This window comes from Athene cunicularia (genome assembly GCF_003259725.1).
Source record: "Athene cunicularia isolate RWA chromosome 1 unlocalized genomic scaffold, athCun1 chr1_part2, whole genome shotgun sequence".
In the NCBI taxonomy this organism is placed as follows: Eukaryota; Metazoa; Chordata; class Aves; order Strigiformes; family Strigidae; genus Athene; species Athene cunicularia.
Genome location: NW_020799092.1, coordinates 2,648,489 through 2,675,388, shown reverse-complemented (window position 1 = coordinate 2,675,388; position 26,900 = coordinate 2,648,489). Strand labels below are relative to the sequence as shown.

The 26,900-nt window shown below is 45.6% G+C and overlaps 1 protein-coding gene across 1 annotated transcript in view; it reads right to left on the bottom strand.

Annotated features, from left to right (window-relative positions):
- Positions 1-26,352, bottom strand: part of SGSM3 (small G protein signaling modulator 3) — a 32,014-nt gene extending 5,662 nt beyond the window's left edge. Inside the window, exons 1-13 of the mRNA XM_026840983.1 lie at positions 26,251-26,352; positions 17,029-17,112; positions 15,669-15,754; positions 14,385-14,451; positions 12,767-12,975; positions 12,509-12,616; positions 11,437-11,580; positions 10,833-11,028; positions 10,459-10,604; positions 9,282-9,509; positions 8,401-8,455; positions 896-1,023; positions 437-592 (exon numbers count right to left, since the gene is read on the bottom strand). Of these exons, the coding sequence (XP_026696784.1) occupies positions 437-592; positions 896-1,023; positions 8,401-8,455; positions 9,282-9,509; positions 10,459-10,604; positions 10,833-11,028; positions 11,437-11,580; positions 12,509-12,616; positions 12,767-12,975; positions 14,385-14,451; positions 15,669-15,754; positions 17,029-17,035 (1,530 nt within the window). The 5' untranslated portion in view covers positions 17,036-17,112; positions 26,251-26,352. The remainder of the gene's footprint in view (positions 1-436; positions 593-895; positions 1,024-8,400; positions 8,456-9,281; positions 9,510-10,458; positions 10,605-10,832; positions 11,029-11,436; positions 11,581-12,508; positions 12,617-12,766; positions 12,976-14,384; positions 14,452-15,668; positions 15,755-17,028; positions 17,113-26,250) is intronic.
- Between the last annotated feature and the right edge of the window lie 548 nt (positions 26,353-26,900).

Below are 26,900 nucleotides of genomic sequence, written 5' to 3'. Positions count from 1 at the left end.
TGTTCTCTTCTCACCTGGCCCAGGGCGTTCAAGGGCAAAAAGCTACTGCAAATGCAATGTTACCCCTGTTTTCCCCAATTTCAGATGGGATGCTCACAGCTAAAACATAAATGGATGCTTTTACAGTCTTACCACAGCTTAGTGTGCAGTGTTAAACCTGCACCCAGGTAGACCAAATCCATCTTTTGCTCAGCTGCATGGCACCCAGGAAAGGGATTTGGTGGTTGAACTGAGAATGACCCACAAGACAAGGCTCACAGGAACACACTGCCACATCCCCAGGCAGACCCAGAAATGCCAGCTGCTTCCTCTGGACTCCTAACTGGGCTCTGAGCTGATCTCCTCCCTTCTTTCCTTGAAGATGAGCAGTGCAGCATCCCAAACAAATCGGGTCTGTATGGGCCTGCCCTGGTCCCCATCTCATAGGCTGACGCACCGTAATGATGTCATTCTTGCGGAAGCCCAGCTCATCGTCATCGTGGCGCTCAAAGTCCAGCAATGCCTTGGCTCGTCGTCGTCGGTTGCGGGAACAGGCCACATAGTTCTCGTGGTCCCGCTGGTGGCTCTCCATGCTGTAGTCTGGAGTCAGATCCTAGCATGCACGTGGATGATGAGCAAAGAGGAATGAAAAGCAACAGATGACTCCCAGCTGATCTGCCACAGCTTGCATGCCCCTGTTCCCAAACCTTTTCCTGCTAGCAGGCAGAAAACCTCCCAGGAGAGTCCTCCTCCACCAAGGATGGGTTGAGCAACCCTCATCCTCCACCCATTAGACCTGGCATGTCGTTTCTCAAGCCTGCACTCCAGGAGCATTTGAACAGCCCTGTCCTGTGGCGGACACTCAACACTCATGCCCGGAGCACAGACCAGTGCAGATCCAGCTGTTGCCACTCACAATGCTGCAGTTCTTGGGATCCACACACTGGAAGTGCCGTGCCACCTGGAGAATGGCCTCACGCAGGTCAGCCACCAGCTCCGTCTGCTTGATGTTCTTGGCTTTCAGTGCCTCCAGATCATCATCCCCTGGGAGAGACCACACAGCCAGGGGGAAGGCAAGGCAAGGAAAAAAGGTATGAGGTATTTATTTTTTTGTTAATATTAGAAACCATTGATTCTACAGAAGTCAAAAAAGCCTGACATGAGAAGTGCCTACACTAAGGCAGGTACTTACTGCCAATCTATTCAATAATGTAAATAACCAATACCAATTTGACTGTCTCAAGTTTCAAGGACCTGGTACTCCAAACCACATATAGAACTGGAATATGTAATCTTTGATTTGTCTGGACAACCAAGGTACTGCACACTACTTTAGAGAAACATTTACGCAGTATACAGACAGCTGAATGGTGGGATGCAAAACTGAGGAACTTTCAAAAATTCTCTTCAACTGAAATTCTCTTGAAACTGAAACAGCTTTTGGTGGAACTACTTCTGATTTTTGCATACTTCACAGGCTGAGAGCATATTCTTCACTGAGTCTTGAAAAAGATCTGAAAAACCAAGATAGCCCACTTTCCCATGTCTGTCTAGAAGTCAGAGCCATGAGAGAAAAAACACCATCTACTTAAGACCTCCACCTCCCTAAGAGACAGATTTCAAAGGTTTTGGGTATACAGAAATGGTCATAAGTACAAAGTGAAAGTTACCAAAGCATCTTTCCACTGTCACTAATTCCCCCAGGAGTTCTAACAGCCTATCTCTATTAATTTATGCAGAGAGATACCTAAAGAAAATGGATTCTTTAGACAGTTAATGTATCTGAATGCCTTAAAAACTGGGTATATGATCTTTGGGAACAAGGAACCATTGGCTTCTTTTTCTAAAAAAATCAGTTTCTTTTAAATTCAAAGAATGAGAAGTTAGCTGGGCTCATAGACAGAGCTTTAAACTAGATTTGAAGGGGGAAGGGGGCAAAACATCGGCCCATCTGAAGTGCATGTATACCAGTGCACACAGCATGGGTAACAAACAGGAGGAGCTTGCAGCCGTGATGAAACAGGAAAATTACCATGTTGTTGCTATTACAGAAACATGGTGGGATGTCTCCCATGACTGGAGTGTGCCAATTGATGGGTACAAGCTCTTTAGGAGGGACAGACAGGGAAGGAGAGGTGGTGGGGTGGCACTGTACGTTAAGGACTGTTAGGATTGCTTCGAGCACGGGTGTAGTGAAGACAGGGTTGAGTGTCCTTGCATTAGAATCAGGGGGAAGGCCAACAGGGCAGATGTTGTAGTAGGAGTCTACTATAGGCCACCCAACCAGGACACAGAGATGGACGAGATATTTTATAGGCACTTAGGTGAAATCTCACGATCGCTTGTTCTTGCTCTTGTGGGCGACTTTAACTTCCCAGACATCTGCAGGAAATGCAACACGGCAGAACAAGACCAGTCCCAGAGATTCCTGGAATGTGTGGGAGACAACTTCCTGATGCAGCTGGTGAGTAAACTGACCAGGGAAAGTGCCCTGCTGGATCTCCTTTTGTGAACAGAGAAGGGCTTGTGGACGACGTGGAGGTTGGAGGTTGACTAGGGCACAGCAATCATGAAATAGAGTTCTCTATTCTTAGAGACGTCAGGAGAGAGCTAAACAGGACTGACATTCTGGACTTCAGACAGGCTGACTTCGTCTTGTTTAGGCACCTGCTTGAAAGGATCCCCTGGGAGACTCTCCTGAAGGGTACAGGGGCCCAGGAAGGCTGGGCACTCTTTAAGAAGGAAGTGTTAATGGCTCAGGAGCAGGCGGTGCCCAGGTGTTGTAAGAGAAGCCGACACCAGAGAAGACCACCCTGGCTGAACAGGGAGCTTTGGCTGCAACTCAGGGAGAAAAAGAGAGTTTACAGCCTTTGGAAGAAGGGGCTAGCCACACACAGTGATTACAAAGGGGCTGTGAGGCTATGCAGGGTGGAAATCAGGAGGTCTGTAGCCCAGCTGGAAATTAATCTGGCTTCAGCAATCAAGAACAAGAAAAGTTTCTGTAAGTATGTCAGTAGCAAAACAAAGTCCAGGGAGAGTCTCCATCCCCTGCTAGATGCAGGAGGAAATTTGGTAACAAGTGATGAGGAGAAGGCTGAGGTGCTTAATGCCTTCTTTACCTCAGTCTTTAATAACAAGGTTAGTTGTATTGATGAAATACAGCCTCCACAGCCAGAATCCAGAGACTGGGAGAACGACCCCCTGCAATCCAGGAGACAGTCAGTGACCTGCTGCATCACACAGACACACACACGTCTATGGGACCAGATGGGATACACCCGAGAGTGCTGAAGGAGCTGGCTGGGGTGCTCGCCAGGCCACTTTCCATCATTTACCAGCAGTCCTGGCTGACCGGGGAGGTCCCGACAGATTGGAAATTGGCCAATGTGACGCCCATATATAAGAAGGGTCAGAAGGATGATCCGGGAAATTACAGGCCTGTCAGCTTGACTTCAGTGCCCGGGAAGCTGATGGAACAGCACATCCTAAATACCATTATGCAACACAAGAGGGACAACCAGATGATCAGGCCCAGTCAGCAGGGGTTTATGAAAGGCAGGTCCTGCTTGACAAACCTGATCTCCTTCTACGACAGGGCGACCTGTTTATTGGATGAGGGAAAGGCTGTGGATGTAATTTACCTTGACTTTCACACCGTTTCCCACAGCATTCTCCTGGCAACAATGGCTGCTTGAGGTTTGGACAATCACACACTTCGCTGGGTAAAAAACTGGCTGGACGACTGGGCCCAGAGAGTTGTGGTGAACCAAGTGAAATCCAGCTGGCGGCCGGTCACGAGCGGTGTCCCCCAGGGCTCGGTTTTGGGGCCACTCCTGTTTAACATCTTTATTGATGATCTAGACGAGGGGATCGAGTGCACCCTCAGTCAGTTTGCAGATGACCCCAAGTTGGGTGAGAGTGTTGATCTGCTCGAGGGTAGGGAGGCTCTGCAGAGACCTGGACAGGCTGGAGCCATGGGCTGAGGCCAACTGCAGAGTTTCAATAAGGCCAAATGCCGGGGGCTGCCCTTGGGCCACAACAACCCCCAGCAGCGCTACAGGCTTGGGGAGGAGTGGCTGGAGAGCTGCCAGTCAGAGAGGGACCTGGGGGTGCTGATTGACAGCCAGATGAACAGGAGCCAGCAGTGTGCCCAGGTGGCCAAGAAGGCCAATGGCATCCTGGCTTGTGTCAGCAATAGCGTGGCCAGCAGGGACAGGGAAGGGATCTTACCCCTGTACTTGGCACTGGTGAGGCTGCACCTCGATGACTGTGTTCAGTTTTGGGCCCCTCACTACAAAAAAGACATTGAATGACTCGAGCGTGTCCAGAGAAGGGCAACGGAGCTGGTGCAGGGTCTGGAACACGTGTCCGGAACACGTGTCCTATGAGGAGTGGCTGAGGGAACTGGGATTGTTTAGTCTGGAGAAGAGGAGGCTGAGGGGAGACCTCATCGCCCTCTACAGCTACCTGAAAGGAAGTTGCAGAGAGCTGGGGATGAGTCTCTTTAGCCCAGTAGTAAGTGAGGACAAGAGGGAATGGCCTCAGGTTGTGCCAGGGAAAGTTCAGCTGGATATTAGGAAGCATTTCTTTACAGACGGGGTTGTTGGGCGTTGGAATGGGCTGCCCAGGGAGGTGGTGGAGACCCCATCCCTGGAGGTGTTCAAGAGTAGGGTTGATTTGGAGCTTAAGGATATGCTGTAGGTGGGAACTGTGCTAGGTGAACGGTTGGTCTAGATGATCTCCAGGGTCCTTTCCAACCTAGGTGACTGTGTGATTCTATTTTCATACATCCATTTTTGCTCTCTCCCTAATATAAGATATAGGATGTGGTAGCTGGATTAACAAAATCAACATTTAAAATAATGTATTTTACACTGAACTCCAATTTTCATACAAACACAGCTTTTATGCAAGACTAAGTAAATCACTGGCTAGCAAACTGGTATTCTGCTTATCTTCTAACAGCATTATAGAAACTAGCATGAGTGAAGTGTGGCCTGAGCTATACAGCTGCTGCAACAGCTATGTACACATGAAGCTTCTGCTTATTGAAAAGTGATTAACAGTATCTTTTAATCCTACGTGATCCTAATTAAAGAGACCAAAACTTTAAGGACACAAATAAAAGCATAAAACTAGTTTGGAAGTTATTTTTATAATAATTTTCTATTTGCTAAACTAAATGATTAACGAATCAGACACACTGAGCTTAAGAGAAAGCTGAACTTTGCTTCTAGCCCAGAAAAATTGTAGGGCACATTTACTCCCAGTCCAAGCAATGAAAATTAATGAAACCTCCTCCTCCTCCTTGGTGGCCAGGAGTAGGAAATAGAGCATGTAAGAATTTTCACTACAGATTCAGAGGTACAAAGGTTGTAAACAGATAGGTGATCACACAGATGGCAGGGATTCCCAGAAAACTGATGTTGCTAAAACAATGTGACTAAAAAAGAAACCACTCAACCACAGCCACACTAGCTCTCATTTGTAAATGAGACTGCCCTCATTTACATAGATCACTGATTCTTTTTGTCATCATTCAGTCCCTTCTGGCCAAAATACTGTGCTCATCCCTCTGTACTCAGATCAATCCTGTCCAAACACAAGCAGGAGATATGGGAAGCAAGTTCCACACCCTCCCACCTTACAATATACATGATACAGAGGAAAGTAACTGGGGTTTCCACCAGATTCACCTCGTTGCACCCGACACGCCTGCATCTACATTTCCAAAACAGGAAACCAGTGCCGGATCAGCCACACGTGAGAAGGGTCTATTCTGAGCCTGCAAAGAATGACTAGCTGCACAGTTGTGCAGAGGATTAGCTCTCCTCTCCGGCATTTCCTTGTTGCAATGCCCATCCAAAAGGAAAAGGGCAACATGCATGTCTTATTCTCTGCCAAACTATCTGTTGCTGTTTCTTCTTTCTATTCCTTCATTAGAAATCTGGTCCAACTCTTTGAATTTCACGTAGCAAAAGCCCTGGCCAACCCGATCTAGCATACAAGAGTCTGGCTTTGACCAGGAAAGGTTGGGCTTCAGACATCTAGAGGTCCCTTCCAAACAGTGCTGCTGTGACTGTATGACTCCTGTTCAAGTGACTACTAAATCTGTATTCACTGTAAGGAAGAAGAATTAAGTTCTGGGTAAGTTCTTGACAACACCAAGCTGTGTGGTGTGGTCAACATGCTGGAGGGAAGGGATGTGCCATCCAGAGGGACCTTAACAATCTTGAGAGCTGGGCCCATGCAGACCTCATTAAGGTCAACAAGGCCAAGTACAAGGTCCTGCACATGGGTCAGGGCAATCCCTGGTATCAATACTGGCTGGATTGAGAGTAGCTCTGAGGAGAAGGACTTGGGTTACTGGTGGATGAAAAACAGAGTCTTAGTCAGTAATGTGTGCTCACAGTCCAGAAAGCCCACCACATCCTGGGCTGCATCAAGACAAGTGTGGCCAGCAGGTCAAGGGAGGTGATTCTCCCCCTCTGCTCCACTCTCATGAGACCCCACCTGCAGTACTGTGTTCAGCTCTGGGGCTCTAGCATAAGAAGGACATGGACCTGCTCCAGTGAGTCCCAGAGGAGGCCACAAAGATGATCGGGGGCTGGAGCACTTCTCCTGTGAGGACAGGCTGAGAGAGTTGGGTTTGTTCAGCCTGGAGAAGAGGTGGCTCCAAAGAGACCTTACAGTGGCTTTCCAGCACCTAAAGGGGGCCTACAGGAAAGATGGGGAGGGAGTTTTTACAAGGACATGTAATGATGGGATAAAGGGTAATGGTTTTAAACTGACAAAGGATAGATTTAGATTAGATACAAGGAAGGAATTCTTTTCTGTTAAGAGTGGTGGGACACTGGCACAGGTTGCCCAGAGAGGTTGTGACTGTCCCCCTCCCTGGAAGGGTTCAAGGCCAGGCTGGACGGGGCTTTGAGCAACCTGGTCTAGTGGAAGGTGTCCCTGCCCATGGCAGGGGGGTTGGAACTAGATGATCTTTAAGGTCCCTTCCAACCCAAACCATGCTATGATTCTTACTCCCATCCAGACAAGGGCTATGTACCAGCTCTACACAATAACTACCACAGGCAGCAGACTTCACAGTTAAGGTTATTTGACAGTTCCCAGTATAAGGTGAATTGATCACATCCAAGCCTTCCTTCCCCTCACTTGGACTGAAATTTCCATTCTGTTCATCTGCTGCAGGATGATAACTTCTCTATTTTAACCAGTGTTTTAATCACTAAGAATATTAGGTAAAAACAATGACAGTCACTGTACAGAAACCCCACTAAAATGTGAAAATGCTATCAATCATCTCAGTTCTACTACTGATACATTTTGAAGCATGAACTTAAAATTTATGTTTGTGCATGGATATCACTATCACTTTCATAAAGCTACTCAAACTTGGTCAGGGAGACTCTGAAACACAAGAAGGCTGTATTTGGCAGCAGCCAGTTCAGTCTATACTGAAGGACAACATTACATAAAAGAGGTCTGAGTTTAGGTTGCACAAGCAACATTCCTCCATTTCTTCACTTCATTGGTCTTCTACCATAACTTTTATATGTAACGGTGTATGTGCTTGTAGCAAGCCTCTGACAATATATCAGTTTCCCAGAGAACACCAGAAAAGCACTCCTCCGAAAAGATCAGTAAAACCCAGTTTTAAATTTATTTGGGCCATTTCAACCACAACAGGAACACTATTTGAACCCTGTAAATTCAGTATGTTGTCTTGCTCCAGAAAACAGTTTCTGTGGTGAGATGTGGCAATTTCAAGAAAGCTAACCAGTTGCAACAAAGGTGATGACAGCGAGGCTTACAATAGAAAGGGCTATTATGGGGTCACAGAAGCAAGTTACTGTTAAACCCATGCAAAACCTATTCTGATGCTGTGCTTTCTGGACAAATGCTGACTTAGCTCATAAGCGAAGAAAATTAAGACTCAAAAGTGTTCACAACATCGAACTCTCAGAGTAAGGGGGAACATTAGTTATGTTTGCATTCATAAATTTTAATGAGTGATACATTGGACCATAATACCCTGTATCAGATCTTTAGAGATGATCCTGAACTGAGCAAAGTGAGATCAGGAGAGTACAACATCCAGCCTGTGGACTGCATATAGCCTGCCAGAAAATGTCTTTTACCTGTTGGTCAGTACAAGGAAGACATTACAGCTGGGATGAGCTGCAGCCCACTGTTAGTCAACATTTAAGGACTAACCATCTAACCGAAAATTCACTTTATGAGCTCAGACCAAAGCAAGTGGAAAACTGCACTTCTTCCTGCTCACCCTTCAGTTCTGGATCCCTTCTCTCCTCTTCCCCTGTCCCACTGTTTCCCTGCTTTGCTCACTTCCTTCCCTCCCAGGCTGCTATATCCATCAGCACCACGTGAAAAGCACAGGGTTGTCCTTACCGAAAAGCAGAGAGGTGATGCCAGATTTCCTGCGTTGGGTCCTGCGCCGCACAATCTGAGGGAGAGGGAAGAGAGAAAACAAAGTGCACACATTGGGGCAGATTTCAGAAATAAAATAATAGCAGTCCTCCACACAGGTCAGCTCTGGGTAAGGGGTCCTGACACCTACCACTGGAAGGGGCAGGCAAGTGAACTGGCAGTTTTAAACAGGAGTTGTTCTAGTTCTAATGCAATGAACCAGCTCTACTGCTTGATCTGCTCCATGTGCAATAAGTTATATATAGCTCAATTATTATGAAAGCATAACCGAAGTTCAAGAATCAACCGTGAATCGAGTAATTTTAGTTCTAATTCTACTTGTTGCCAAAAGCAGTTCTACATGTAATTACATATAAATTTCTAAGTGGATGCTTATTACATTTTAGTATTACAGGAGTGTCTTATGATTAGCACACAGAAGGGCATCAAGAATATATCTTCCACACAGGCTTGACAAACAGGAGCTACTACATCTGTAACTGCAGGCTGTAGTCCAAGATTAAACACAGGTGCATTTTTTATTTAGCTTGTCAAAGGCTGCTGCTGTTTTCTGACTCTAGCCTCCAGAGCTATTTTCGTGTATCAGTTTCTTACTAATGGATTAACTCTAATTTCTACTCCGCATGCTCTAAGCAAACTCTGACAAAAGCATATGCTGTTTCTTTTAGTTTCCATTAATAAAATGCTTCACTTTTCATCATAACACTCATTAATGATAATTACAATCAATGTCAATATCCCTTTCAGGAGGACCTCTTGCTCACAAAGACCATTTGGGAGGGAACACATAAAGGAACAGTAAAAACACAGCAGCAGAGGCAGATGGGATTCTGTGCACTCACTTTGGATAAATTGTTGACAGTGGTGCTGGAGTTGAGCAGCTGCCCTTGGTCAGCAATGAGGTAGGCCAAGTGTTTACGACGCTGTGTCTCCACCGCCACATCTGTGAGAGAGCCAGCCACACGCATGGCCTCCCGCAGCAACACATCTGCATCTTCAATCTGACTTGGGATGTCTGAGAGCGTGTTGAAGATTGAGGCAGAGTTCTCAGACTGGATTAGCTCATCTTCCTGCAACGATGCAGTCATTTTGCCACACAGAACAGTGAGCATGACATTTATGCTCTGCGGGCTGCTAGATGCAATTGTACATTCAGTGTAAAGCCTGGGCCAGAAACAATGGAGGTACAACTAGATAATTCCATTAAAACTTCAGTAAAAAGAGTCCATGCTACCTATGGGAGGGGAACAGAATCTTTTACTACTCTACTGCACTGTAATCTGCCCCCAGAATTCTAGCTGGCATGTTTCTGAATCACTGCATCCATCACTGAAATGAAATCAAATCAGCAAGAAAAGACAAAACAGAAGCTATTCTGCACCCACTGCAGACTGGGCACACCAGGGATCTTGTTGGGGACAAGGATATGCAAGCTGCTCAGTCTCACGCACTACAGAGCACCTACTGTGTCAAACTGTGCTCCACCTTCCCCTTACTCCCAGCAGGCTCACCCTTGCCCTTCACACAGTAAGCTAAACCACAAAATTGTAATTTGCATAAAAGGGAAAAGATCGGGCAGTTAAATGTAAACCAGCCAAATCAAACGTAGTTAGGACAATGCTAATCTCTTGGAGCATTCAACAGTGCTATCAAAAGCTTCCCACATGACCACAACCTCGGCTTTGTATCTCTGCTCAGATGTTGGTGCAAATTCCTTAAGTATCTTGGTTTAGGTAAGAAGGACACTCAGGTTGGGATCTAGACTGAACACAGTGGGGCAGCTGATGAGGTTTAATTATGAGGGAACAAATAAGGTATGCAGGGGAAACAGCAATTCCTGTATCCTGTAAAGTGCCTTGGAAGTTCTTCCCAGCCCCCAGTTCTGAGGAAGGCAGGAAGTTGTTTTCCCGAGCACATTCCCAAACCACACACAGGAAGCGGATACAAAACCTTCTTGCCCCTAAAACTCAGAATTAAACACTAAAGTTCTATAAAGAAGGAAGAGGAGGTGAGAATTACCTTCATACTGAGCATGCCCAAAGTGAGCTGGAACAGCACCAGAGAGCCCTGGTAGAAGAAGAGGTCCCAAATACGTAGCAGCAGCTTGATGTGGACAACACTAGCAAAAGAGGTGAGGAACCAGTGCAAGGTGATCAAGGAGAGCTCTGTGAATAAAGACACAGGAAAGAAACATGACAAGGGAAGTCAGCCAGCCAGTGAAGATGGACTCTCCTAGGTGCTCTCCTCCCAGATTAAAGATGACCATCCACTGTCTCCAGGGTCAGGAGTTTGCTCTTAGCCCTGTTGCTCTCCCTTTGTGAAATAAAAGCAACAACTTTTGTCTGCATGTCATCATGGCAAGAAAAGCTATGGTTTCCAGGTCACACTTTTACCAATGTCATGCTCTTGAAGCAGCTTGTCCAGGCGGGGCAAGTACTGCACAATGAGCTGTCGCAGGACACGCTGGTCAGTCTGCACACCCATCAGTGTGGTGCTGAAGTAGGAGGCAGGAACCAGTTCCTCAATGATAGCGCACATCATCCAGAAGGCATCTTCCTCCTCCAAGAAGAGCAGCAGGGAGGCAGCCACCTAGGATTTTGAAGGAAGGAGAACTTCATGTCCTAAGAGGAGCAGAACTCTTTCCCCACTTCCTCCATGGAGAGATGGACTAGTATCTAGGTGACCAACAACTTCCTTCACAGCAGCTCTCCTGCAGTCTCCCACTGAAGTGATTTCTCCTCAGTGTAATGCCTGTCCCTCTCCAACAGATGAACTGAATTCTTTCACATCTTTGGACATGTGGTGCTACTCTGCTTTCCCTTCCCCAGGAAAAACATTCCATGTGAAAGGGATTTCCCTTCAGCTCATCTGGAGGCAATAGTGTCTGGCAGCACTGCCTCAAATCACTTGCCCCAGCATAGCCACCACAAAAAAAACAATCCCCATCATAAAGACACTCTGAAAGCATATCATAAAGACACTCTGAAAGCAGGTTACCATGCCAGTGCCTTGGCAATACCCAATCTCTGGGTAGAGCCAGGCAAGTCCCCGTAGTATCCTGCGTAGCCGTGGCACCCCAATACTGTTCATGCTGGAGAAACAGGCGTTGCTGGGCATGGTGCGGAGCAAGTCCTTTTCAATCTGTGAGACAGCCATAAGGAAGGACAGGGTCAGCTAACAGCATCTGAACAATTGCCTTCTGCTCTCTGCACTTCCTCAGGGCCTCTTGCCTGAGGGAACTCTGCTTCCCCACACTAACACATTAAGTCCTTAGGCACCAAAGAAGATGGCCCTGTCCAAGCACCTGGGTTCAGTTTAACAACATTCACTGTTAAAGTGACATGTGGAAAAGTGCCAATGCAGACAGTGACTCAGCCCCTAGCTTCACCACTGAGAACAGTAGGCATACTAGTTGGGAATTTCATCTGCTTGGATTTCAAACAAGGCTTCCCAACAAACCCAACCCCGGAAGAAACCAACAACCTGACCACATCTATGACAGGGGACTTGGAGGTGAACAGCCCACAGATCTCCCTTGGGTAGTGTTGTTCCTCCTTCCAACCATTTTGAACCTAGCTTTGTAGTGAGAGGTGAATATGTGCAGAGCTCAGTTTCTTTTGCCATAGCCTTTGCCTCTTCCCACAAAAGGAGAGGTCAGAGAGAGAGAGAAAACACCCTGTAACAGTCTTGGTGTTCAGAGACTTTGCATTTGAGAGAACAAAGACAGTCCCTGGAAGCAGCTGCCACTACCTCAACAGAGGTGCATCTGTCAGTCTTTCATCTTTCATTTCCCTCAATGAATATCAGGATGTTTGATAAGATGTTGTTTTCTAGCCTGCAGGTAGCATGGGTCCAACCCCTCCCCTGCTGTCCTAGGAAGTTGCTGTTCCAACAAAACAAAGGAGAAATATGCCCAACAGGATTAAGCTTTAGCAGGATTCAACCACGTATGTCCTCTCAACTGTCCCTGCTGCAGGTGTTAGGCAGGCACCCCTTCCTCCTCACACAGCAAATCTTGCCCTCCTCCCCACTCCCTTGCACCCAGTCAGCACTAGGCAGTATCTCCTACCTGCTTGGCAGCAATGGTTTCATCATTAGAGCTGTTTTTCACAATATCCCGATATGACATCTCTGAATTCCTCTTCTTCTGCAAGGCCCCTGACAGGCGCATCCACAGCTGGGGAGATGAGGTACACAGAGATAGGAAGAGTCACTAGGACAGCCACAGAAAGCCATAATCTGGCACCCTCTCAACCAAGAGAAAGTCTCACTCCACTGCCTCTTACTCCAGGCAGGAGAGCCTGCCCAGGACAGGAAGCACTCTTACCTGTGGCCTCATGCTGTGCGGAATGCCAGCTAGCACCAGGGAGCGCAGCTTGTCTGAATGTGGTAGGGTGACCTCAATTTTGTCCCAGGTGAGGTCACCCACGTCATGGTTATGTGTGAATTCCAGATGAGCCTGCCACTTGAGTCTCTGCTGTGGGTCCTCTGTCAGTGGAACTCCCAGAAGCTTGCTGGAGTTTGGCTCAGCACCATCTGCTTCAGCAAAGGAAGGAGAATGAAATGGAGGCAAGTGAGAGGGAACAAACACTGGGCAGGGTGGGGAGTAGGAAGGCCATCTGTAGAAAGCACATTAAAGTCTTCCATCCAGAGCATGGAAAGGCAAAGCTTGGTTTCTAACAGTCTTCATGCAGAAAATTTTATGGTCATAAGCAAAAGGCACTGGGGCCTTGAGAACTAAGAAGCTGCCAGTAGGCTTCTAGTCATTACTTACAATTTAAAGCCGTGTGGCTGGAATTAAACAAGACCCTGGCAGCAGTCATCCTGCTGGGTTTTGTAAGGATCTGTAAATCAGACTGCCAAAGGCATAGCAAGCCTCAGAGGTGGAAAGCAGAAGCTCTATGCTCATACAAGTAATGAGGTACAAAATATTAACTTTGGGGATATTTAATCACCAAAAAAGCTTTAATATGGACATTTCAAAATTCACAATGAGAGATCACCTTAACCTGAGGCTGGCTTTCCAAAATAGATACTTTAGCACAAGTAGTACAAGCCTGACGTAAGGCACTCTGTCCTTCACCATATAACATATCCCAACAATGCAGTCCAAATCCTTCTGATAACTTTACAATAAACAAGTCTATCAAATGTTCTGGCTGAAGAAAATAGATGTGTTCTGTCTTCATTTCCTGGTCATTGCTTCAGAGAGGATCCTCTATGACTCAAGGTGCTTCAGGGTACACATGCAAGTAACTTCTGCCTTTGCACTGTATAGCCTGAGCCCTGGAAACATCCTCTCAGAGCACATAAAGCAATTCCTATGTCCCCCATTCATTTCTCTTCCTCTTTGCAAAGGCAGACAGCTGTTGTAGTTCAATGCCCAGCTGCAATAGCTCTCCACATCTCCTGTTTTGTTGCCTGCCTCCATATCTTGCAGAAAAAATCAGGTTCTTCCCCTACACTTCCTACACTTTGCCAAGCTGCTGGGCAGAACACATACTGCTGCCACTCACCTTGGTCACGAGTTTTTCAACAGACAGCACATGTCACTGTGCCTGCTGTCAGTGCTTACAGTGCTATTGAACATGACAGAGACCCCACTGTGAACTGGGAAAGCTGCCCTTCCCCAGCATGCAGCTGTGAATGGTCATGGTAAATTCCTCTTAACTTTTCTCTCTCTTATTCATGGCACAAGCATAAGAGAATAGAAATGACTCTGCTGAACAGTCTATGCTTCACACTGGCCATAAGCACATCTAATGCACTTAATTACAGTGGTAGGATTGATCAAATTGATTGATTGATCATCATCAAAGATGATGACAGGTGGGTAGAGAAGACCTAGAACAGAATGGTTATAAAATCACCCTGCCATACTCAGAAGCATGGGAAGGGCTGGACACAGGACACAATGGAAGGGGGAGGGATGGGACTGGCTTTACCTTCTTTATCAACTCGGAAACCGAATTCATCATAGTAGAACTCTGGCTGCTCAATGGATTCTTCTTTCTGCAAGACATGAGGAAGGAGAACAGATGCTTTCATCAGTTCAGCACTGAAGAACTGAACAGAGACATGTGGATATTGCCCTATCCAGTTGCTGTCCGCACTGTGCTCTCTGAGCAACTAATCTCCTTGCCCTGTTAGTTTTAATGCCTCTCACCATAATTCCCGACTGGGGAGGTGTTGCATGCCATTCCCATTTTGACTTCTCCATGGAAGTTCTGAAGCCCTCTGCCTTCACACCCACATTGATTTTCCCAGCAATTGTTTTTTCCAGCAGAGCATGAGCACCCATCATATCAAGATCAGGACTTCCCACCTGGAGGGGAACGCAGCCTTCCTCATGGACTGAGGAAACCACACACACCAGCTAAAGTGGTCTTTACTGTATGCATCTCTAATACACAGCAGTCCTCTTTACCCCTGCACACACACACTGCAAATACAGCTCCCTGCATTGCTCCATCCCCTGCCTGTTGCTTTCAGATTTTCTCTGAAAGACGGCAGGCAAAACCAGGATTTGCACCTGTGAAGCAAACCAAATTATAAACCAAAAGAAATTAAGGTCCATGACCTTAATTTTCATCATCTGTGCTCATGGTTGGCATTGGTGGATACACACTGGAGGTTACAACCAGACTTTTTTAAGGAGTGAAAACCTACCCTTTCCTGCAAGCCCACCTGGCCCTCCTGTGGGGTCTCTCACAAGCACTGCACCCAGGCAGCACCCAAGAAGTGTGCTTCTAGAGTAGCTCCACAATAAGATGTAACCTGCTTCACTGGGCTCAACTGCCTTCAGCAAACACTGCAGGTAAATTATGAAATTCCATAGCTGCTTTCTTCCTTCCTGCTCTGCCCACCTGGTGACAAACCTTGAGGCTAGCATTTCCTGCCATGCACAAGCCATCCAGAGTAGTTTGATGATGACAGAGTCTCTCTGAGGGTGTCAACATTTTTACAGTGGAGCAATAGTTGCAAAACAGCAGGGCAATAATTCACACAAGTTTCTTTGTGCTCTGCAAGATCCTGTTGCAAGAGCCAGGATGAAGCCACAAAATACATGAAGTTTAAGCAGCAAATAAGCATCCACAACTGAACCACTGGAGGAGAAGTGCACCTCTCCCTCCTTTTCCCTGTAGCTTTCAGAGACCACCAGAAATCACCAGGGTCCATTTATTTCTGTGCAGAGCCAGAGAACACCCCCTCCCTGCCCCACACTGTACCTGTGTGTATTTTGCCAGGATCTCCTGAGGCCAAATGCTGGGAGTGAGTGCTGAGAAGGGACCCCCAGCAGAGGGAGTGTGATGGCCTAAACAGAAAGAGATCAACATATTGCAGTGAAAACCTCGAAGGACTCCTTTGGAAGACACACACTCCATACAGACTGTTCCACCAAGGGAAGGACTCCCTCAGCAGTTTGTTGCTACTCTAGACATTGAGGCAGCTCCCACTTCACCAAGGAAGCAAGTAATTTCAGATGGTTTTGTCCCTTATTACTAAGTAAAAGGAGCAGAAAGGCCAAATGAAATCCTCTCTAAGAAAGGGACTTTTAGGGAAGAAAAAATAGTTCCATGGCATCATGTGATTTTTCTTCTGCTTGGAAAAGAAGTGCGATCAGTGCCAAGCCAGGGGAACCATTACCAAAAAAAAATTATTATGGAGAAGTAAACACCTCCTATGGAGGCACTAGCCCCAGCACCAGCAGCACTCCAGAGCTCTCTGAAACTTTTGTCACCCAGGCACCAAAACGGGCAATCAGAGCCCTCAGCAAGATGCTCAGCTGCCCCCTTTGCTCCAGAAGGGCTGGGATGTTGCAGACCACGTACAGAGAGCTGCAGCAGTGAAAGTATGCCTAACATCTTGGTCTTCTGTGTTCAGGATAAGCACCTTTCCAGTCTTAGGTAGCATCCCACTAAATAGCTTCCCTTGGAATAAAAGCAGACATAAGTTTTACAATTAAAGCTGTTAAGCATGTCCCAGGTCTTCCACTATGTACATCACCAGGACAAAGGTTTACTTGGCTTTGACGTATAGTCTCCCCCAGGGTTATATGCCCTGAAATAACCAGTCGGACCAGGAAGAAAGGTTTAGACAAAAACATGGGGTGGAGAGTTGGCCACTGTAGGAGGAGGAGACCTAGTTTTAGCAAAGCTTGTATCTCAGTAGTCCACAGTCAAACTCCAGTAATTCTTCAGCCTTTCTGACTGCTCTAGATCTACCACTCCACAGCAAAATCTCTCATGATTGTAAAGTGAGCCACTCACTTTGAGGCAAATCTGGCAGGAGACAAGCACCAAGCCAATCTTATGAAAAATGGTGAAGGTAGACTACATTTCAACCTCCTTTTTCCTCCATGCTCAATGGCTGAAGCAGCTTCTGCAGGTTTCAGCACAGGGTTAAAGGAGGAACTGAGCTCACCCTGAGTGAAAAGACAGCTGGGTCACAAAGAGTGGGTTGATTTCCTCTCCTCCAATTTGATCAGACAATACGTTAATGTAAAGAATGGCTCTTGGAACCAGTAACTTTCTTTTACTAAATTGCAGCTAAAGAAAGAAGACACTGTGTTCATTTTTGTCAGCTCACCTGACATTGTGCTAGGTAAAGCGGAGTAGCAGAAGCTGTCAGCAGATCCAGAAATGCTGTTCTCAGAGGTGAGAGGTCACTACCCTGTTATAAACAGAAGAAAAAAAATTTTTAAAAACGGGTGATGAGAGAATTCAATTAGCATCTAAGAACATGGTGGGGGACAGACAGACCCCTCACACACAACTTCTTCCCAGGAAAACTAAATCCCTTAATATTTAAGTTCCCTCACAGGAAAATTAAATTCCAGAAACTGGAATTTCCTCTTAGTTTCATACCTATGCATCAGCTAGAAAGAGAACACTGTCATTTACCAAATTCCTCATGACAGTAACAGCACTGTTGATTCAGAGAACGTCAAAAACCAAGTCAACTTTCATCACCTTTGCCATCACATATTGTGAATCCTGTGTTTAATTATGAGTACTAAAAAACTATACTATACATCATCATTCTCTCAATGTCCATGGAGAAGGGACTGGAATGGTGAAGGAAGTTTAAGGGGGTATCATTAGGTGCAATAAGCCTGAAAGTTCTTAGGAATAGTATCACAAACCACAGGAGCAAGTGTATTAGGCTGTGGAATACAGCTCCCTGAATGGAACTGGCAAAGCTTCTGACAAGGATTTTCTGTGATGAACTGGGCTATGATGTGGACAATATGCTCTTGAGTACCTCTGCAATGAGCCAGGATCCTCTAATTCAGATGATGATAGAGCTCAGATGATGAAACAGCCTGCATAGCTCCCCTCCTTACTTTCCAGATACCATTTCACAGCAGATTTTTATAGGGGCTTTCCAGGAAAACAATGAAATAGTTCAGTAATGAAAGAGAGATATTTTGGACTTAAAGATCAACCTTGTAACTCTGTGCGTGGGAGACAGCAAGAGCCACCTCCACCAAGCAGATAAAAGCCATCAGTGGGATGTAACAGTCACTCAACAGTCACTTATTGGGAAAGAACCTGGGAGAAACTAACATTTGCATGTCTGGGATGGGTTTTCCAGCTTCTCCTTTTCAGTAAAGTTACTTATGAATGCAAACCACTAAAAGAAGGAACTTCAGAGATTCACCCAGCAGGCCCTGTCCAAATTGTTCATAGCACTCCATAGTACAAGGTTCTACTGTCTTTGCATCTCAGTGAGCTTTCTAGTGAGTACTTGCAGCCTGGAAGTGGCCTGTCACAGCACTCCAAGATAAGCAGCTGTAAAACACTGCAGAGGCATAAAAAGCATCTATGTCTGAGAACACAAATGATAAGGTTTCTTCCTCCCAGATTTAAACAGTTATCTGCATGAGAAAGGCTGGCACGGATGAACAGACACTGATCTTCTGACACCAACTCTCAGGGGAAAAAGAAAAACAAACCAAAAAACAACCAAAAAAAGAGGTCCAGCTTTTGTTTCTAAGTAGTAATGTTATCCACACAATAGCCAGTTGCTTACCCATGAAATCTGTAAACATTTTTCTATTCTTCTCATTACTCTAGCCCCATTATTCTCTTAGCACCAACTCTTCCCTCAATAGCTGAAGACGTAACAAAATTTACAGAATGAGGTGCACTCGTTTTACATGGGAACACACACAATATGCACACCAAGCTGGTAAATCTGCTGACGACACTTATTCCCCTTTGAACATCACTGTGAATGTATTTTGATACTTTTATTTCAGGTTTATCACTGCCCTGTTCCTGAGGCTGCAATATGTCCTTCTCCCTTGCCCTCTTCCAGCCCAGTTTCCAGTAACTTTTACTGGGAATGCAGTCACTGTTTCAGCCACGTGGTACTTTTGCCATAATTCTTGATTCTCATTACCTGTGCTCTGAATCCATGCCCAGTGCCTCAAGTATGTGAGCAGGGATCCTTCTAGGTCATTATTAACCTTCATCGCATGTGCAATCACTGCTGAACCAACTTGCTACAGAGGAGCCGGGCTGGTGTGTTAGGCACGTAGATGAGAGAAGACCCCATAACAAGAGAATTAACCACTGTGCTTGGAAAGCAGGGCAGTAGGAGTGCCAAGGCTGAAAGTCTCTCCTCACCCCAGGATAGGTGTAGCAGAGAGGAACACCTCCCCTTGTCCACGTCATCTCACGCGGGCCTCTGCCTTGCTGGAGATCACTCCCCTGCCTGCTTCCAGCCCTCCTGTCCCTGACATTAGAGGACTGAACTTGGTGGGCAGGTTCTTCCCGACCCTGGTTCCTATAGAAACCTTCCTGCAAGCACCCATCTGGGACAGGGCTCAGAGAGAGGGTAAGAGCTGCTCACCTTGCTGCTGGCACCAGGGCGTGCAGGAGGGCAGGGTGGGGAGTGTGAATCACACCAAGAGAAGGCTCCTGCTGTGGCACAAGGAGGTGGTGCACTGGAGACTACCCACTGAGCCAGATGTTTCCAAGAGAAGGTGCTGAGGCCGCTACACCAGCCCTGTAGGTCTTCATCACCCTGCTTTCTCCCCATTCCCACTCTATCTCCAGTAAAGCATCACAGGATCCAGGAGGGAGGCTTCCTTGGCACAGCCAGGTGCCACCCAGTGCAAGCCAGGAGGAGGATATCTGGCATACGGGATTCATATAGTAAATTATTTACTTTGACTGATGTATATAAACCTAAAGCAACTCTCAAAACTCTTCTAGCCAGGAGACAGCAAACAACAACAGGTGGTCCCATGAAGCCTGTGAAATTGCATGCATGAAGTTGCTACAGCTAACTTAGCTGTGTTATTTGCACAGTACACACTTCCAAAAACTATCAACAATAAGGGATACAGAGGAAAAAGCACATCAGATCCAACAAATATTAATGGCAACTCCTAAACCCTCAGAACTTTAAAATTAAAACCAGTTTTCACCCATGCATCAAGAAGCATTTCCCATGTTTAAAGGCAATTTGTTTCCTATACAAAACAATTCTGGTGACACAACAGGTAGTGTTCACACTTTGAAAGAAACGCATTTTCTGTTAAAACGCAAATGGTACCTGTTACCTGCAGCTTTACTTTTTGAGTTCAGACTCTAAAACAAATCACACCAACCACTGATTTCAGCCTGCTAGAAAACAGCTATAATGACAGTGGGTACCTGAAAAAGAAGGCTGCAAGGGAAGCATGGAGTCAGCAGGTAGTACAGCTATCTGAAGCGCTTCAGCTGCAATGCCTTTGTCCGAATTGCAAATACACACCACACAGGATTATAACCAATTAGTTTATCTTCTGGTGTAGGTGTCCTTTACAAATTGATGTGTGAAAAGGGGACCTTGCAAATTTACTTCCACTTGGCAATATCAGGCCACTTCTGGACACACATGCTCTTCTGCACAGCTGTAATATGAGATATTTCAATTACCTGGCTTCTTGCAAAACACCAGATAACAATCTCCTGCTGCCTATGTTTTACTTGCTTGGCCTCTTTTGCCATGTGATCTCCACTTAAGCCTGCTGTGGTAGTGCCTGGACATGCTGTCCGGAGCCTTTCAGGAGGATCATAATTTTGGGACAGATACTCCTGCCCAGGAGTGTTATTCCCTTGCTGATTTTAGCAACAAAAAAAGCAAGAATCCACCAAAAAGCACCATACCTCTAGCATACAGACTGTGCAGACGATGAACATTTTGCAAAGCAATGGGTTTTTTGTACGCTGAACACATTACTATTAGTAACTGCACAGGAGCTGTCAGTGACATCATCAGAAGGACAAGCCTAATTCTTTCTAGAATGATTTTCATCCACTGTCATAGGAACAGCGTGTACAACGCTTCCTCTGACAGTAAGCTAGCATGGGGAAAAAACTCTGCTTTCCATTATGCTTAATTTGAGTATGAAGCAACGCATCATGCAGTACATCCCACTGCCATCTCTGGACTGACAGCTGGTTTCCACTGCTCTCTATTCTCTCTTCCTTTATTGAAAAAAAATATGTTTTGGAAGAGAGAAAAGTGATTGCAAACTCACAGTACTCATCTGGAGGCCATGCACTTAGGTGTAGTTCTAGAAGCCTCTTCCAGCTCAGCTTTTAAAATCCCATGTAGATTGCATCCAATTTAACGTTAAATCGACTCTTCCTCCTTCAGAAATCAGACAAAAATCAGACCCTGCACAGAATCCAGCAGTTCATTTCTGTCCTATCACAATGGAAAGCTTGGTTTTCCTAATTAAAATCCTGACTAGCTTAGTGAAATGTGCAAGGGGAGCTCTCAGCAGGAAGCCCTTTTTCTACCCTTCCCCCATCAGTTTCTCCCTCAGGTCAGGCAAAGGCATATCCTGGAGCTGCAAATGCCATTAGTCCCACAAGTCAATATTTGCTTTGCACATATACACTCAGAAGAAAGCTCCAGCTTCACAAACAAGTAGGTAAGTGAACTAAGCACAGCCATACACTTGACCAAGAGATGGGCAAGATGCAACTAATTTCTGTCCCTCTCACCCTGACACCCTGGCTTTTTAAGAGATGCAGAATCCCATGCAGACACTGACACTCACCAACTCCTGGTTAAGGAGTCAATATGGTACTGCTGAACCTGGATCATTCCAGGAACTATCTGTTTAAGGCTTACAAACCACAACCAGCCTCACACTGCTTTGGGTGTTCAGCAACACACTAAAAATGCAAGGAGGGAGGTGCTGAGGTGATAGCCTTCATGCTTACTTTCCACCACATGATTTGGAGTGAAAAGTTGGGGGACTTTAACTGCCCTCAGCCCACTTTCTCGTAGCAGAGAAAGTGCGTTAGAGATAAAAGCCTATGGAAGGCCTAGAAAGGGAGACAAGATCTGCAAAAGCTGCAGAGCCAGGTGGGCTGGCAGGAAGGATTGCAAGTTGCTGACAGCATGATGTCACTGACTGCAGAAGCATCACTCAGGACTCCAGTGTTGCCCAGCTGCCAACTGGGATCACATACTGACTGCAGGAGTGCGGCGGGGCAAAGTGCCTCCTCCCAACTGTCCTGGAGCACTATTAGAGAGACACATAACAGAGACAACAAAAAGTAAACGAACTCTGTGTCTCTTGCCATAAAGCACCTTGCAGACTCCTAGCCACACTGGAAACATAATTTTGTGCAAAAATGTGTGACTAAAGTGTATTTCTATGCAACAGATCTTCTTCCTGCACTGATACCATGGTGTCCAGCAAGTCTGCCTGCTGTAATGACAGTGTCCCACTGGAGCTGAAGGTGCTGAAACATTTTCAGTTTATACAAAAGAAACAGAACAAGTAACTTCCAGTTTTGTATCAATTTCATCTCGATTTTGAAAATAAAGATGTGAAAAAAAGCAGAATCCTGTTTCCTACCACTTATGCATTGGACAGACCGACCACAGATGGACTTCCTGATCGTAGTTCAATGTGTCAAGCTTGCCTCTAAAAAAAAAACCTTACAAGACACCTACTTACATAGAATGCAGATACCCTACATATCAACATACATTTTCTTTTCAGACCAGAACTGCCTTTTATTTATCTGGCTCCAAAGCAAACAGATGATCCTTTATGCAGGACACAGCTTGAAACAGCCGAAGCTCTTACTTCTCAAAACTGGAGAAAAGGCTTCCCCCATGTGGCTCTTGAAAAAAAACCAAACCAAAATCAGAACAAACTTACTTATGGCTCTGCTGATTCCCTGTGTTGTTAACACAAGCTACCACACTTTTAGCCCTGGAAAGCAGAGGGTGTCTATCCTTACACAGCAGACACTTGGTACCTACTAAGCATGAACTGCACTATTGTGAAGAACCTCTTGTTTGCCAAGATCCTTGGGATCAGAGGAGGAGGAAGTTTCCTCTTTCCTGGTGCTCCCATTATTTGAGTGGTGAAAGGATATGTGATTGGAACATGAGTGATCCGCCCATCTCACACAGGAGGATTACAATAGATCGAGCAACTGGAACAAGAGGGTTTTTTTAAATAGGGAAAAAAAGGCCGGGATACAAATTAGTGAGGTATCCATTCTAACGATTCTCCTTGTTTCCAACAGAGAGGGAAGAAAACCTATGCATGTCAAAATGCAGGTCTGCAATCGCCCTAGTCTTCAAGGCTTAGCATAAAGCTGATTGATTCCACACTAAACACCGCTACACAGATATAATCCAAAGGTTTCTGATTAGTGTCTAAGGGGGCCCCAAACAACTTTTCCATGACAGTCAATTTCTGCACAATAAACAGACACTTTCACCCAAATAAGCATGGTGCAGAACCAAGGCACTTCTGCAAAAGTGTATTCCCCAAAACTCTCCAGAAGTGGTTTTTACCTTCTGGGCTATGAACTGCAAGTCTGCAAACTATTTATAAGATGTCTGTAGAAGATAATGGCAACTGTCCAGTTTGCTATACAAAAGTTTGAAATAAAATATTTCTGCTAGAAATGCAGAGCTATACCAATCAAAGAAAGGCTGAAAGACATTACTGATAAATATCATTAAGTTTTTTATATGACACTCCTAACCTGAGCAGTGACAAGTGGTGCCATCCAAGGTTCTCTCCATCATCTCCAGAGCCAGCCCTGCAGGCACTCTCCAGGTGAAAGTTTGATGCTCAAGCTGGTCTCATCCTACTGTTCCCAGTGACAAAGGAACAACAGCCTGAAGGATGGATGGCTCTTCCTTGACATGGCCTCTGACAGATCTGCAAAGCTTTAGCTGTCAGGGTTTGCCATTTCTTGCTGAGGTGCAGAAAGGCTCAATTCAGGTCACACTCTTGCAGCTTTGTTATATTAGTGGGTAAAAACCACACTGATGGTCTTGCTTCATTTGGCTCCAGAAAATGGCTTTCAAAAGTTTTCTTCTTCAGGACTCTGTATTTCCAGACCTTGACTTTCTGAATAGGCTAGTAATACTCAAAACACCTCTCAGGACTGTTTGCAAAGCTCTTATCTAGCTCTTACCTAGCATGTCACGTTAAGACTACTTAGGTCTTGCTCCTGCAGAAATTTATAGGCACAAAATTTATAACTCAAGAGAAAAAAAGCAAACTATAAAATCACAGAATCATCTAGGTTGCAAAAGACCTTGAAGACCATCCAGTCCAACCATTAACCTAACACTGACCGTTCTAATGATTGTTAAGATTTGTAACAAAATGAGACAACCCCCCCCCAATATTTCCAGTGTCTGGGGAACAGGAAGATTTATTCTCCAGAACAAAAAGGCTTTCGGGTTACAGACATTTTCTCTCATCTCTGAATCATAAGGTACTTCCCAGCCAAGAAATACTGCACTGACTGGGCAGTGACAACAGTTCTCATAGTCATAATAATACCAATACGTTATATTCTTTTCTCCTATCTCATAAAACAAGTGTGTTTTCATTTCTCCTAGGGTTGTGGGTCGTTGGGGTTTTCTTTTTTCCTTAAACCAGAAATAGAATTGCTCTGTGACTGATATAAGTTGTTGCACTCCAGTTTAAAAAAAGCTGAGACTTCCTCAAAGACAAAACAAATGTGGCAGGACATCATCCTCTTTTTCCCTATCTGGTATCAACATTACACAGTCAACAAGTGAGATTTTGCCCCAGTGCTCCCAGATATTTACCCTGTGTATGTTTTATGTATCTAAAATCTTGACCATGTGATGAAAGGTGGCATAGAAAGAAATTTAAACGAGTCTTTGTGCTGCTGACAATACAAACCTGAAGTGCCAACAACTCTGCGTCTTTTGAGGGGCATTTGGGACACTGCACTCACAACATACAATGAAGTTATTTGTTTACCACATCCTACTTGACTATTGCAAAATCTCTATATCCTATCCATTTTAGCTTCGATAGGATCTAGGATAATCAGATTGACACAGACCACCAACTAGGATCAGAAGAGCTGTAGGACCACATACACCAAAATATAAGGCCTTACCTTTACCACTGAAGATAAAGTTGCAATACTCAATAGGATTTACTTTTTTAAAGGTTTTCTTTCCTTCTCATGTTTTGGTGAGAAGTTTGCAATTAACAGCCAGGAAAACAGACATTATCCCAATCACTTCCAAAATAGTTATAACCTCAAACGCACTATCACTTAGGAGGGGCAAACTCAGTGGTTCCTTTGTTAAGGCATCCCAAACACCAGACATGCTAAGCAACTTTGCAACACACAAACCAATTCACTAAGACTGGGACTGAGACTGGCAGCTCATTTCATACAGATCCATTAACCAATAATCTCTACTGTTGCCACCTCAGGTAAGAGATGTTGATTTTTAAAAGCTAAATATTTTGATTACCGCCTATCTTTTAAGATTATCAAGGTCCTTTAGAACACTGATATTTGCAAAAGATACCATTTTGCAGGAAAGCAAGCAACAGGTTAAAAGCACAGCAAGGAAGAGAAACCTAAATGACACCAACAGAGACCCCAAAATTGGAGAATCACTTCAGTCCTGAGCTGGTGTGCAGTACTTCCCTCGCCTTATTAGCTGACGTTAACTCTATTATCCCCTGACCAGCTCACTTCCTCCAGAAATATGCCCCCCCTCTCTTGCTGCCCCTGATGGATTCCCTTCACCCTTCTCTGGAGGAAGAGTTACTATGAATGACATCTCCCTGAGATTACCAAGACACATTACCAAAACATTGTCCTAAACAGGAATTAAGAAAAGCGGCACTTTATATCAATATAACACCACCAGTCCCCACCCTGACCTTTTCTCACACCCTTCCTTCCCTTTTATTTTGTGAATTCTCTGGAGTAGGAATCCAACCTTTGTTTCTGCATAGGGAAAGACACACACACAAAGTGCGTGGATCTGGAAATACACAATGAGATAGATCTTTGTTCCAGTGACTGCTTCTTTTCAGCACGCCACTCCAGACTCTATAGCAGCTGAAAAACTACTGTAGAATTCAGATTACCCATCAAGCAACTGGTAGTTTCTTCCTGAGTGATTTTAAGATCCATCCTCTCACTACTCAACACCTCCTGTTCTTAATTCCAGCAAGACTGCTTTTCTCTCCCATCTATTCGCACTAAAGGATCCTCCATTTTCTCAAAGTACTTTTATTACTTTATTCCCACCACCTCCCTACCACCACCATCCCAAACATCACAGCAAGCCATGCAGAGTAAGGCTGAGACATCATGAAGTAGGAAGCTATGACATCACATTAAAAAACCACAACCAACACTGCAACCTACTTGTTTAGAAGGAAAGTACCTGCCTAAATTCAGACATCTCTCAAAAAATCAGGAAGGATGAGAAGCAGACATAGGGAAGAAAATCTTTCTGTCTCACTCTTACCAGCTCTGTGACGAGACACCAGCTGTCCTGGAGCTCACAACCACTGCCTGCAAAGAGATTTAAATCCGTGTCACAGTGGTTCTTCACTCTCTTGAATTTACATCACCAGGTACGAGGAATTACATTTGTCTCCTGACTTCCTTCTAACATTTATTACAGCTGATCTCACAAGGCCTGCAGCGTGTCTATTTATGCCCACTGCCTAGAGGATACTGCCGCATTTCCATCTGTTTTGTGACTCTTCCTTTCCCCCGCACCAGCCAGACAGGAGACAAACTGTTTCTCCTCTGGGACACGTCCGAAAAGATGCAGGTGTGGAGGGCAAGTGAGGATGGCAGAGCCGGACGGGTGAGACCACCTGAGAGTCGCAGCCTCAGAGAGGAGAAAAGGCAGGTTAGGGGAGAGGCTTCTCCAGGGGAGCAGGAGGGAGTGGAGGAGAGAGAGCCAAGCCTGGGGGAAGCGGGGAACGGGCAGAGCACGCCCACAGGGACAACGCGCCCCAACCAGCCCAACCGAGCCTGACGAAGAAGCTGTGCACAGTATGAGTCACCCGCTGGAGTCCAGACCCTGCGTCAGCGCAGCAGGTGAGCGGGAGCCTGCCCAGGGGCGGGGGAGAGAAGGGGGGTCCCTCCCTTCCCCCCCGCCTGGCC